This window comes from Archocentrus centrarchus, chromosome 2, assembly GCF_007364275.1.
Source record: "Archocentrus centrarchus isolate MPI-CPG fArcCen1 chromosome 2, fArcCen1, whole genome shotgun sequence".
Lineage (NCBI taxonomy): Eukaryota > Metazoa > Chordata > Actinopteri > Cichliformes > Cichlidae > Archocentrus > Archocentrus centrarchus.
Window position 1 is genome coordinate 19,830,906 of NC_044347.1, and position 14,398 is coordinate 19,845,303.

Sequence of the window (14,398 nt, forward strand, 5' to 3'; positions counted from 1 at the left end):
TGGGCAGGTGGGGTAATAAACCAGCCAGCCATTCCAAGAGCATCTTTGCCCCATTACCATTAATGGAGGTCCCATTTGAGAGCACTGGCATGGACCTCATCGAGCCATTTCACCAGAGTGCACAGGGATATTGTTTTGTTTTAGTTCTGGAGGATTATACAACACGATAGCAGTGCCACTGTCCAGTACCCGTGCCACAGTGTGGCACGGGTACTGTTTTAGGTCATCTCCCAAGTTGGCATCCCAAAAGAGATACTAACTGACCTTTGTTCATGTCTGGCACATTAAAAGAGCTTTACAAATTACTGGGCATTAAGTCTGTTCAAACTAGTATGTCCCACCCCCAGACCAATGGGCTGGTGGAGTGCTTGAATAAGACCTTCAAGTCCATGATCCGTAAGTTCATTAACAAGGATGAATCCAATTGGGATTGCTGGCTAGACGATGCGGGAGGTGCCCCAGGCATCCACTGGATTTTCTCCCTTTGAGCTGCTGTTTGGCAGAAAACCGCGGGGGACGTTGGACATACTTAAAGAAAACTGGGAGTAAGGTCTAAGCCTGAGTAAGAAGGAAATTCAATACGTTCTGGACACAAGAGCAAAACTGCACACACTGGGTAGGCTGTCACAAGAACAATTACTCCAGGCCCAGGAACATCAGCAACATACAACAGAGGGGCTAGACTCAGACAATTCACACAGGGAGATAAAGTATTTGTATTACTTCCGTCATCCAGCTCAAAACTACTCACCAAGTGCCAAGGACCCTTTGTGGTCACAGGACAAGTGGGGGACGTTGATTATAAAGTGGTGTGGTCAGAAAGGCGTGGAGCCACACAGATATACCACCTCAACCTCCTAAAAGCATGGAGAGAGGCAGAATCTGTTTCTCTGGTGAAAGATAGAGATGAGTTGGGGCCTGAAGTGCCAAATTCAATCATTCCCACCTCATTCCATTGTGATGGCAATCTCATGCCAGCCAAGAGAGCAGTTGTTGCTACATAGCAACACCAATTTGCAGATGTGTTGCCCCCCCCCCCCCCCTGCTTACTTTGAAACTCGACCAGCTGTGACGGTGTGTTCATGACCCTATAGGTTACCTGAACACAAAAGACTAATAGTTCAGAAGGAATTGGCTACTATGCTGGAGATGGGAGTAATAGAAGAGTCACACAGTGCATGGTGTAGCCCCATAGCTCTTGTGGTGAAGAAAGACTGGTCTATACAGGTCTGTGTAGACTACCACAAGATGAATGAGGGGTCACTGTTTGATTCGTATCCCATGTCCCGAGTCAACAAATTCCTGAACCAGTTGTGCTTTTTTACAACACTGGATTTGACCAAGGGCTGCTGGCAGATTCTCTCATCTCCAGAGTCTGTGGAAAAGACAGTGTTCTCCACTACATACAGTTTGTACCAATTTGTCACCCTTCCTTTTGGTTTGTTGGGAGCCCCAGCCACTTCCCAGTACCTCACGGAGAGGGTGCTGTGCCTCCACACTACATGTGCCACGCCTACCTGGATGATGTCCTCATCCATAGTGACACCTGGGTGTCACTATGTGCAGCAGGTAAATGGACTAGTTCTTATATAGCGCTTTTCTACTCTATTTGAGCACTCGAAGCGCTTATACAACACGTTTACATTTACCTCATTCACACAAGAAGCACTTCCATGATTAACTAAGCTAAGTGCTTTTTATGATCTATTTATTATCTAATTATTCACACACACTCCAACGCTTGTGTCGGAGAGCAACTTGGGGTTAAGTATCCCAAGGAGGTGGACACAGCACTGGAGTCTCTAAGGCAGGCAGGGCTCATGGCCAGCCCAAAAATGTATGCAGTTGGATGGAGAAAGGTACATATCTGGGTACCAAATGGGAGGTGGGCAAGTGCGCCCTCAGATGGAGAAGTCAGCGGCCATCACATCTTGCCCACGTCCCAATACCAAAAAAAGAGGTGAGGCAGTTTTGCGGGCTGGCTGGCTACTACTGCAGGTTTGTTCCCAAGCTGGCAGACATTTGCCAACTATGCTTCTCTATTTTATGCAGTAGCACGCTGGGAAAGGTGTTCATGGCAGGAGGAGAGGAGCTGACTGTGAGGAAGCTGGTGCCATGCACCGGAGCTGACCAGGCAGCCATTCAAAAGCATAGTGTGACACATTTACATCTTACAAGCATGCATATAAAAGTATGTTTATTATGATGTTCATTTTCATTTTCCATATATTCTGGTACAACTTGTAGACTAAATTAGGTTTTGGACACACGTACCCATTCATGTAGCCTATGTTTAGGGCCCTCATAGCTATGCTTATTCTGAAGTTTTATTGGCAGGAATTGTGAAACTTGGAAAAAAAAAAAAAAGAGTGCATGATAACACTAAACAAGAGTTACATCAAGGATTTGACTCAAACAGAACTGTAACTAGTAAACTGGGTTCACAAAAGTATAGATTAGCTATGACATTAGTTTATCTTATCTCTGCTCTCTGGATACATTTGGGGAATTTAGACATACGAAAGACCAAAATTCCACACAATCTACTATAAACAATGACAAAAAAAAAGTTCTCTTCTACTCAGAGGTATAAACTTACCCCAAATTAGGGGGTCATCTGGCCCAGTGGTCCAAAGTTAAAAGGAGCATTACCCATTCATTTACCCACACAGCCTTTCTAAATACTGGTCTGAATGAATTGGATATGAAGCCTGGATGCTAAGCAGGCATCATATGATCTTTGTTTTGTTCTGGCAAACAAAATCTGACAAAAAACAGTCAATAGCAAAGCTTTCCTTCTCTGATAACCTAAACACACTTGCACGCACAGACACACACACATATGACTGCACACATTCACACACGTCTCAGTCCATCGTATTTGCCAGTAAATCCGCATGATTGTAACATAAACACAATGATGCACAAAGATGGAGGTCTGGTGCCTTGTAGGCACCTGAGTGCTTGCAGACATGAAGGTGTGCGTTTGTGAGCGCGTGTTTTCTTTTTGCCCCGTCCCTCATGTGTAAGAACCCCGCCGCCCTGCCCTGCCATGCAACAAAGCGATTTCATCCCGCTTCACACAAGCTCCTTTGTCGAACCACCACATCTTACTCGCCACCTCCCCGCCCGAGCACGCCGTTTAGAAGAACAGATGAATAAATGGACGAGGGGGGAAAAACAGTAGACTGAAACCACAGTGGAACTCAGCGATGGTCAGCCAGGCCCACCACGCCTCAGCAAATGTTTGTCCAAACCTGTTATTTCTGGCATTGTACTGTCTCAAAGAGATCATTTTATTCTCTGAGAGGAATGCAGTGGCTATAAATAGTCAGGAGATGAAGGAGGGGAAATCAGAGATTTGTAGAGTAATTACAGACTCAGACTTGAACCCTTCTGTTACGGCTCATTTTTCATCAACCTCTGTCTCCATGACTGTCTGACTGACTGACCGACTGAGGTAAAACGGGCATTTTTTTCAATGGGAATGCAAGTCTGACCTGATATTTGACCTCCATTTGAATTCTTCTATGCCTGTTATTTACTTTATGCCTCTTGCTTGTCACAAAACCAGGAGCTGATAGAGTCAAATCTCTGTAAAGTGCCACTGATTTTTTTTGCTTTTAAATTGCTTACTTTAGTGGTTTTAATTTGAAATAAAAAAAAAAAAAATAGAAAATGCTGCTTTTTTGACATTTTTATATGAATACTTACAGCAATTTTGATGACAAATATATTATCTCCAAACTCCTTTGCTGGACTAAAACTAAACTCTTACTCTGTGTTTGGCAAGGCCTCTGCTCCTCCAGAACGAGGCTCATTTTGGGCCAAATTACTCACTTCGATGTAAGACAGATGACACGATGAATGACTTTAAGCTAAATATTGCACTTAAACATGAAGTCAGCAGTTTCTATCTGATTCAGACTCATCTGAGGTCATTTTTGTTTGATTTAAGTAAATTAAATGTTGAAATGATCGTGAAATGCAGCAACAGGAAGGCGTCAAAAGCATAACATTCCCTAGCAACGTGGAAAATATATATATATAAAAAGGAAAATTAATATTAACGGGAAATGAAACTGGTCAATACAAAGAGACGAACTAAAACAGTCAAAGAATAAAACCTTCACTCTCCTTTGTTTCCAGTGAAAACTCAAGCAGCCAGGCAAGTTGCCCTGACAGCACTTGTGTCTTAAATGATCTTTGTGGAGTATAAAAGGACTTTTAGCTCGTAAATTGCTGTAATTATCAAACATGCCCTTCTCATTTTGCACAGTCAGACCTCGTTGGCAAATTCACCCCGGCAATTAAGGAAAGCTGGAAATGAATGACAAGTAATGGTGTGGCCCACATTACTCAGATGAGGGCAAGCAATCCAGAGACAGAAGGGTGTAATGGTGGGAAATGTGCAACACAGACTGAGAAGAATTACACACCGAGTGGATTATAAACTGTGTTTGCACATTTATTCATAATAATATGGATGTGTTTGAGGCAAATCCTGTTCCTTCTTGTGTGTGTTTTTTCATTCACTATTAGTATTACTAGCTTTGGATTGGTTGCTTTTTTACCTCTCGGAGACACTTTGTTCAGTCACTTTGCTGTGGTCTGAGGGAGGGGGATGAAGAGGTGGGGGGGCACGAGATGCAAATGACAGTGTTTCAGAACACTTTGCAGCCAATCATAGACAAATTATGGCTCCATGAGGATTTTGCACAACATCCAAAGTGGCTGCTGAAGGATCAGGAGAGAGAAAGAAATGTGGAAATGTGTTTTTGTTTTGTTTTTTTTTCAGTATGGGAAGACTCCCTCCATTCATGTAGCCATTTAAAACTAAAACTACTTAAACCTACGGCAAGGGCCATAGTATTACAACGCTTCAAAATGTGAGTTTTAAGTGGAAATATGTGTGTATGATGAGAGATTTCTGAACTTTGTGGATGGATTATTTCTTTAACAAAACCTGAAACACTGTCAGAGATTTGCCATGATTTAATTAGACGAAAGAGAAAGAAATGTTTGAATCCGATGAGCCCGAGGCCTTCATGACTATGATGTACAACCAGCATAAGATCTGAACCTGTACCTTTGTTAGCCACAGAGAAATGGCTCCTCTGTGTGGCCACTTTTTAGTACTGCACAAATGTGTTTTTGAAGTACAGCAAGGTGGTTCAAAAACGTTTTTTTTGTTTTTGTTTTTTAATCATGAAATGCTGCAGCAGTTAAACACCTCTTAGGTTAAAAATGAGTGCATTCCCCACCCAAAATCCAACCTGATGACATTGTGGCTGGCAGGCATATTTTCAGGACACACCTTTTCTTTTTTTTTTAAATCAAAGGTGTTTTCCTCCATGGCTTACACCCCTCCTTATTGCAGTTTTCAAGTTTTAATGTTTGAGAAACTACACACAAGTCATCCCTACAGTGATGTTTTTATGGTCTATAAAGGGAGGGGGAGCGTGGAGAAGGAGCTGGAGGACAGGGTATTATTATTATTATTATTATTATTATTATGCAAAATGTATATTGTCTGGGATTATTAAGACATAAATTTGCCAAAAAATTAAAAAAATCTCTGCAACCAAACTCACAAGTTCCAAGTATATTTACATGTCTTTTTTTTTTTTTTTTTAACAAATTATGTGACTCTTGAGAAAAAAACAAATATGTAAATACTTGATTTAACTTTTATTATTGCAGTGAAAATAAGAGCATACTTAATTATGGAAGCTCGTTTCTCCCGCTGGGGGAGAAATGCCATTGATAATTTGGGGGTTTTTATCTTGAATTTCTTTTACTTATAATTAGAAATTGACTAACTCAAAATGCTGAGAAAATAACTCAAAATTGACCAAAAAAATAAACAAATTTCTAGTTATTAAGTGGAAAATCTGAACTTACGGACTAAATATGTGTTCACCTTTAAGGTTTCTCAAATGTTCATACCTGATGAGGTCATAAGTGCGCGTGCGGTGGAGACTTAACTATTGGGGGTAAATGAAAAAGTGTAACAACCATTAGCCATATCGCGAATTGGCCATAATTAATCTGAGATTTTAACCTGCATTAATCTTCAGCAGCAGATTAACATGGCTATGGAGGCGGAGAACCAGAAGGTGAGTCCATTGCCAAGTTTGCCATTGCCGCTTTGCTAGCGAATCTTTCAGCTAACAGGGCTAAAGTAAGTAAATAATGCCGGGTTATATTAGGTTATATGAAATAAACTTTATCACAGTTAGTTTAAGACACTTCATGAGCCACTTTTTGCCCAATAAGTTTTTGAGTAATTAAACAAAACAAAGATGCTTTTTTTTTAATCTTGTGGAAGTGGTTTAACATGCTAGCTAACTAAGTTATTTACAAGTATGTAAGAAGTGAACTAAGGGTCTTTATTAGTGGGGCATGGTGTTCTAGTTTAAAGTAAATTTTTGGCTGAAAGATATTCATGTTAAAGTTCGCTGCAGATAGGTTAAAAAAAATGAAAAAATAAGTCTTCCTTAATTATCAATTAGTTGATGGCGGAATAAAGTTGGACGGTTGCGTGGTGGTTAGCATTGTTGCCTCACAGCTAGAAGGTTTGGCCTTCTGTGTGGAATTTGTATGTCCTCCGCGTGTTTGCGTGGGTTTCCTCCCACAGCCCAAAGACCTGCCGTTACTGGGGTTAGGTTAATTGGTAATTCTAAATTGTCCGAATTTGTCTCTCTGTGTTAGCCCTGCGACAGGCTGGCGACCTGTACAGGCTGGGATAGGCCCCCACCCATTAGGTTAATTGCTAATTGTTTTCGCGGTGTTTTATTTAACTGGCATTTATTATTTTGAAGTGACCGTAGACGGTTTCAGCTTTATGAAGCAGTGAAGCTTTGTTAACATTTTGCATGTTGTAGCATAAATGGTCCTTTCTGGCTGCAGGTGCTTCAGCCTTGGCTAAGAACCTACTCTTCAATGATTTATTTTGTTAGTTGGACTTAAGTGAATGATTATTAAGTTTTATTGTTCCTAGAAGCTCTTTATAGTAATATAATATAATGCTGAAAGTTCCTCATAAACAGAGTTACATTAATTTTAGAATCCACATTGTGTAAGTGGGATTTATGCTCTCCGGCCACTTTGTTAGGTACACCTAGTTTTTGGTCGTTAACACGAATGTCTGATCAATTTCAGAAACTGGTGATCTGCTGGGATTTTCCCACAAAACCATCTCTAGGGTTTAAAGAGAAAATATCCAGTAAGCAGCTGTTCTCTGGGCAGGAAATGACTTGTTGATGCCAGAGGAGAATGGCTAGACTGCTTTCAGTTGACAGGAAGGCAACAGTAACTCAAATAACTACTCATTACAATCAAGGTATGCAGAAGACCATCTCTGAAGGCACAACATGTCAAACCTTGAAGCAAATGGGTTACAGCAGCAGCAGCAGAAGACCACACTGGGTGCCACTTCTGTCAGCTAAGAAAAACAAACTGAGCTTATAATTCACATGTAGGCTCACCAAAATGGGACAACGGAAGACTGGAAAATGTTGCCTAGTCTGATGGGTCTCGATTTCTGCTGCAGCATTCAGATGGTAGAGTCAGAATTTGGCACAGAAAACATGGATCCATCCTGCCAGTATGGACCGAAACCGATCAGACTGCTAGTGGTGTAATGCTGTAGCGGCTATTTTCTTGGCACACTTTGGGCCCCTTAGTACCATCTCAGTATTTTTTTAAACACCACAGCCTACCTGAGTATTGTTGTGTTTATGACCACAGTGTACCCATTTTCTGATGGCTACTCCCAGCAGGATAACACAGGATGTCACAAAGCTCAGATCATCTCAAACTGGTTTCTTGAGCATGACGGTGCTCCACAGTCCCCAGATCTCTATCCAATAAAGTGCCTTTGAGATGTGGTGAAACAGGAGATTTGCATCACGGACAAATCTGCAGCAACTGTGTGATCCTGTCATGTTATTATGGACCAAAATCTCTGAACCCCAGTACTACCAAGGTGTACCTAATAAACTGTCCAGTGAGTGTTCTTAAACTTGACCATTTCATAGGAAATAACTTTGAGAGCTGACTAACCAGATTATGAGTATAGTTTCTTACTGGCCTGAAGTATGACCTGGAAAAAAAAAAATTTCTGGGCCTGAGGGCCTGGAGATGTGTAACACTTTCCACAGATTTTCTTTGAAAATTAAAGTGGACATAAATATGGAAATGTCTGCAGGAAAAATAAAATAACTGGTGTTTGCTTGAATGCTGCAAATGAAATTTTACATTCCACCCACTTGGTCACACAACATGAAATCCACTGTTGTATTTAAAGTTCTTATTTTCATCCTACTGTACATCCCAGAATGGCAGCAGTTCCTCGACCAATGATGCGCTACTGCCAGGTGATCACGCTGACGGCCTGACTGACCACAACCCCACCTTTGGCTCCGTGATCCACAACAGGATTTTTGTTGGGGGGATTGACTACAAGGTGAGAGCTGCTGTTTAGCAGGGGAAAAATACGTTTGGGCAGGTAGAGTGAAGCAAAATAAATAAGCTGAAGCTGTGAGATAATCATGGCCTGTCACTCAAGTCACTCCAGAAGTCAATAACTAAAATCTAAAGGAAAACTCATGTCTCTATTAAGCAGATTTTTTAGTCTAGATGAAACATTATATATTTGCCATCTTGTTGATTCCAAATTTGATCACACCAGGGTTATTATAGTTAACGAAAACGAGCGAAATAACGAAAACTGAAATTGAAAAAACATTGTCGTTAACTGAAATAAATAAAAACTATAATTAAAAGGAAAAAACGATAACTAATTAAAACTGAATTGTGAGTTTACAAAACTAACTAAAACTAACTGAAATTATCGATAAACTGACTTTCATTTACTTGTTTTTTGGGGGGGGGTTTTTAAGCCTTGTGGATTGATATGAAATCATTGTTTCCGCTCTCCGAGTTTAAGCTGGGAGCGCCACAGGACAACTGTGTGAGTGCGCATGTGCGTGCGCTCACCGCGCTGGTCCGCAAAGTAATGGCTGCGGTCTGCCGAGAAAGCGGCAGAGTCCCGTATGGAGGTTCTTTGAGTACAAACACCTGCACACGACCACAAGGTAATTAACACACACAATCCAGCTACACAAGCATAAATGCGGACATGAGGTCGGCAACTTCTGTAGCTTGTGTACAGAGGCCGCAAAGACCCTGCAGGTTTAATTAGCGAGCATCTAACCAAGCTAGCTCCAAAACAGAAGCAGCTTCAGGTGGTGAGAACATCAGGATGCAGATGGATTTGACCTTTGACTCCTTCAAAGAGTTTGTTTTTGTTTAACACCACATGTAGGCGTTATTAATCTGCTGCACTGATGCTGAAGTTTATTGTGGAGTTTATTGTAGAATTTATTGAGTTTGGGAGTTCATGTTTTTCTTTGTTTCTCCCTGTTGATGTTCATGTGTGTCCTTAATATTACACAAATTTAGCATGTCTTGTGAACAGTTGGTTGTTGACTATATTTCTTTAAACTGTATCTTTTGTCAAGTTTTCATTACACAATAGTCACTTTTGCGCCTTGAATCTTGCACCTGATCAGGTATGAAAATACTAAAACTAATACTGAAACTAACTGAAACTAACTAAAACTAAGCATGAAACCAAAAATAAAAACTAATAAAAACGAGCAAAACCTCTCTGAAAACTAATTAAAACTAACTGAATTAGAGAAATAAAAGTAAAAACTAACTAAAACTAAACTATAATGTAAAATCCAAAACTATTATAACCCTGGATCACACACTGTTTGTGTTATTTAAAATCTGCACTCACGTGTATCAAAGAAAAGTACCTGTATCATTGTCATTGTGAGGTTGAAATTTTATTATGATGGCCATCACCACCAACTTGCATACAGCTATTTCACAGATGCCCCCTGGTGGTTGTCCTGTAAAACTACATGGGGAAAAAATAATGTAGAGCAAATGATTTAAAGCACTCTGTTTTGCAATGATGAAACAATCAAATGTGTGTTTTTGTGCATGTTTGTAGTTTAATGAAAGCGACCTGCGAGGCCTGTTCTCTGAACACGGCACAGTGAAAGATGTGAAGATTGTCTTAGATCACCTAGGGATGTCAAAGGGGTCAGTACAATGTCTTATTCCTTTCATATACAGAATGTGACTGAATATTAATGTATGCACCTGCGACTTTCTGGCCTTCGACTTTAAGCATCAGTAAAACAGTTTCCCTGGATTCTTTGCATTTTAACAGATATGGGTTTGTTACATTTGAATCCAGAGAAGAGGCACAGAAAATCCTGAATAATGTAAGTAACTTTACTGCGCTCAAACATATCGTACATCTACCTGAACTTTATTGTCTCATGTGACTTCTGTACTCCGTTCATATATTACAGGCTAATGGAATCACTTTCAAAGACAAGAAGCTCAGCATCGGTCAGGCTTTTCGAAAGCGTCAATCTTCACGTCAACGTGAGTTGACGGTCCAGTAGTGCAGGTGTTTGGCTTAATTATCAGCAGCTGTGTCTTACCTGTTCTAAAATAATCCGTGGTTTAATTCTTTTTCCCAGCGACGATCGCCTCCACAGCCAGCTGTGAACTTGCCGTGCCTCATCACGCATCCTGCACGCAACTGACCACATCCACAGGCTGTCCCTACACTTACTATAATGGAGTTGCCTACTTCCACTGCCCCAACATGAACCCTCCTTCCCACCAGTGGCTTGTACGTACTGATAGAACACCCATTTAATACTTAGTGCTGTAAAAAGCCTTGACACCCAGAGAACCAGACTGTATTGTAATTTTTTTTCTTTATTTGGTGATTGGGCTTAAAAATCCAATATCAGCTAATTATACTTTTTTTTTTTTTTTTTTTTTCAGACACATGAAACAAACAGATTTCCTTAATTTTTGTTATGTGTAGTTATTTGAGTCTTTACTCAGATAATATGAAAATGCATTTTAATCCTAAAAAGAGCTTAAACTTTGTGATGCTTTTTCTAAAAGAGACTATACCCAGAAAACCCAGAACACTGACACCTACAGATAGCATTGCAGTAATGCAGACTAATCAGATGCTCTTTTCTAACTAATATAAATACTTGTATGATTGATGACCTCCTTGCAGCCGCCGTCTTCACTGATGGTCCCTCATTCTCATCCACCTGTGTATGAGCAACCAGCCAGTCAGCCCTACCAGGTCAGCTCAGCCTTTCAGGGATCCAATCATTTCTCACCACGATACCATTTAACAAGCGCAGCAGGTTATTTAACAGCCTGCTCTCTTTCTGCCTCACCCTCACTCCAGTGCATCCCAAACCAGTATCAGTCGAATGCCGTCCAGGTAGACAAAATGCTGCTACACATGAGTTTCAGTTCAGGAGTATGTGGCCGGTTTTCACCTGTTTTTTAATGTCTGTTCTCCAGTGGCAGATGCCCTCCAGTGCAGTCCTGTACTCCCAGCAGTCACAGTATCTTTACCTGCCTGCTGATGGAGGCTCTACCCAGCCACCTGCGGTGTTCATGGAGGACTCCACAGTAGAGGTGCAGATTGATCGAGGAAAACCAAAATCCTGCAAATTTATTTAACTATATCTGTTCCCACAAGTATGTTTGCTAAAGTTTTGTGCTTTTTACCTGGAAGGTAGGGGGTTTGTTAAACTAAACTTTCATGATCTAATGTTTGTATGATGCATGACTGTAAAATGGGTTTCATTTTTGTACTGTAATTACAGCTTGAGTGTAAAAACCTCAGAGGTGTAACTGAGAATGAAATGAGGAGTTTTGTTATAATTCCACCATAGGAGTATTAAGGAAAATTGGTTTTAAGGGCGCGCTCACTTCAGCCTTTTTTTTTTTTTTTTTCTTTTCCTATGCTTGCAGTTTCGAGAGCCAACAGTGCAGCATGGTTACCCAGTATATGCTCAGAGAGCAGAAGGAACGACACATGTTGTTCTGCAAGTTGACCCTGGAAAGGTAAATTGGTTTTCTTGTGTTATAATTAAGCAGCACGCTAAGGTGGTTGGCTGGGTGTTGCTTCTGTGTCTCACTGACATTATACAGAGCCAAGAAGTGTGTGAAGCCTCACAGGGATTAATTGTGTGCTAACATGATTATTTTAGACTTTGGCCATGTTAAATATGACCATCCACCATTACAGCAGTGTGTGTGTGTGTGTGTGTGTGTGTGTGTGTGTGTGTGTGTGTGTGTGTGTGTGTGTGTATGTGAGAGTAAATACAGAAAAGAATAATGGGTCTCTGTGTTGGAGTAGGAGAGGTTTCAGGCAACACTGTTACAGCCAGCTACACTGTTTATCACCATATGGCTGTTTCTGCATGATGTTGCTTGACTGGCCCCCAGTTACAAAGATGGCAAACAAAGAGTACAAGTTAAATGGGCAGAGTCTAAATGAGGAAATTATGTTCTGGCACACCCAGTGTCAGAATGGATCATTGCTTCCCTTCTGACTCGGGCATGGTTAGTGTAACAGTCTTCACTGCATTATAATGTGTTATTTTTTTTCTCTCCAGAATCAGATGTTTCCACCCTGGTGGGTCCATCTCAAGCCAAGGCACCGCCGCCACATCCACCACAAGGACTCCCACCATCTGCCAGAATCAGCAGAGCCTTAAGACGCCTCCATGTTTCACACTCCTCAAAGGTCTAATGTAGGCTAAATCCATGGAGAGCTTTACGAGGGAAACACGTGATTTTTAGTCACTTTCTTTTTACTCTCCATGAGTAGCTGTTAAACCTGTGCCTTACAGCATAAGGCACCTAGTTGTACAGCCAGATGACTGAGGTTTACTCTGTTATACTGGAGGGGTTTTTTTTTTGTTTGTTTTTAACATTTAAGCACAAGTAGTAGCAGCAATTAAAGATGTTTCCCAGTAACAAACATTTACTGTAGTGTGAAAACACAATAAGCATGTATAACATGGAGCATCTTGTTTTGCGTTTTGTCGGCAGCGTTAGGACGTCTCAAAGCGACTCACTCTAAACCTGTTCATTTTAGAGCGGCTCATTGAAACTTTTTGTTTTTTTTTTTGAAGATATAACAGTATGGAGATTTTTTTTTTTTTTTTTTCCCTGCAGGACTTTTGTTGGGCTTTGACCCATATCTGTTTGAAACCAACTATAATTGGTTATAATTTAATTTTAAATTGAACTGGCAGCAATGCTGTGTGTGTAGAATTTTGCATCAGATTTTTTATATTTGGAAATTAAAAAGGATTGTAGTGCATCTGTAAGTGAGGGCTTTGAGGAATGTAGGGACTGGAAGTGTTTAGATCAAGTGTGCTTTAATGGAGTTTTGTATGGCTTTTAAAGCAGCAGGACCACGTTTGGTCTTTTTGACGTGTGAAATTTACTTGAGTTTGGGCCAAAAGTGACTGCCATCCTGCTCAGTTACACAAGGTGAAAATAAAAACACCTGTAAGAAACCTGAGAGAGCTCAGCATCTGCAGAGCTTGACTGAATCTGACTGCAGACTGATTAAAGCTTGGCTCTGTAGCTAAAGAAGTGTTATGTTCTATTATTGCTTTGTTAATAATATTTAATTGAGTAACTTTGTGAAAGCAACTGATTGGATTGGGGTTTTTCTAGACCTGTTTATTGTTTAGTCAGCCACTTTATAAAAGTTCATGTTCAGAATTTTCAGTGTTTTTAATGCTGTGCAGTTGAAAGCAACATTTTCTTTTAATATTAGATTTTTGCCTTTGACTTTAATATGATCAAACCTAATAATCAGTTTTATTGTTTCCCCAGATCTCCAATTACTCTATGCTGTACTTCCCCTGCCAGATTTGCTCAGTTTCAGCTATTTGTGCCTGTTTGTGTAAAATAGGCAAAATAGTTATTATACATTTGAAATTTTCTGTGTGCTTTTATGACATTGCTGTTTGTTCACTTAAAGTGCTTTTGGAAGTATTTTTGTTAAAGAAATCAACATGATTATTTAGCTCTGTAATACGGCAAATCACATGACCTCCAAAGTTTGTGTTGTTCTAACATAATTTTATTTCTTTACTGGAAATAAATGTTTGCCTTGGTGTGGCGGCCGTGTTTTGCGTTCAGTTTTGCAGCTGTTCTGAAATAATTAGTGATGCCTGAAAGGAAGAAAAATACATTTAACAGTTTAAAATAACAGATTTAAAGTAAATAGGCAAAAAAAAAATTTTTTAAATCAAGTTAAGCCTCACTGATTTAATGGTCGGTTGATATTGTCGGCTGATAATGTGTATTTATCAATCTATCGGTATTTGATTTGTAACATTAGATAAGTGAAAATGATTAAAGAAGAAGAAATCCTGTATTGGTTGGGATCTCAAGTCAAAATCTGAGTTGAAATGTACAATATCAAACTGTAAGTCTTTAAATTTGTAAGTGACTGAAT

The 14,398-nt window shown here is 40.1% G+C and overlaps 1 protein-coding gene across 1 annotated transcript; it reads left to right on the top strand.

The window, feature by feature from the left end:
* Positions 1–5,953: 5,953 nt before the first annotated feature.
* Positions 5,954–14,133, top strand: LOC115793061 (protein boule-like). Its single transcript, XM_030747791.1, has 11 exons — positions 5,954–6,119; positions 8,342–8,470; positions 10,031–10,122; positions 10,253–10,307; positions 10,398–10,473; positions 10,572–10,726; positions 11,132–11,203; positions 11,312–11,347; positions 11,431–11,547; positions 11,887–11,979; positions 12,534–14,133. The coding sequence occupies exons 1-11, from the start codon at positions 6,093–6,095 to the stop codon at positions 12,633–12,635; spliced, it is 954 nt and encodes a 317-aa protein (XP_030603651.1). The 5' UTR covers positions 5,954–6,092; the 3' UTR covers positions 12,636–14,133.
* The last annotated feature ends 265 nt before the right edge of the window (positions 14,134–14,398 follow it).

What these genes read in the sequence shown, in the direction of transcription:
- LOC115793061 (XM_030747791.1), top strand. Translation starts at nt 6,093, where the DNA reads ATGGCTATGGAGGCGGAGAACCAGAAG. An exon ending in TGGAGGCGGAGAACCAGAAG is followed by an intron (nt 6,120 to 8,341) that starts GTGAGTCCATTG and finishes TGTACATCCCAG; the next exon opens with AATGGCAGCAGTTCCTCGAC. An exon ending in CACCTAGGGATGTCAAAGGG is followed by an intron (nt 10,123 to 10,252) that starts GTCAGTACAATG and finishes GCATTTTAACAG; the next exon opens with ATATGGGTTTGTTACATTTG.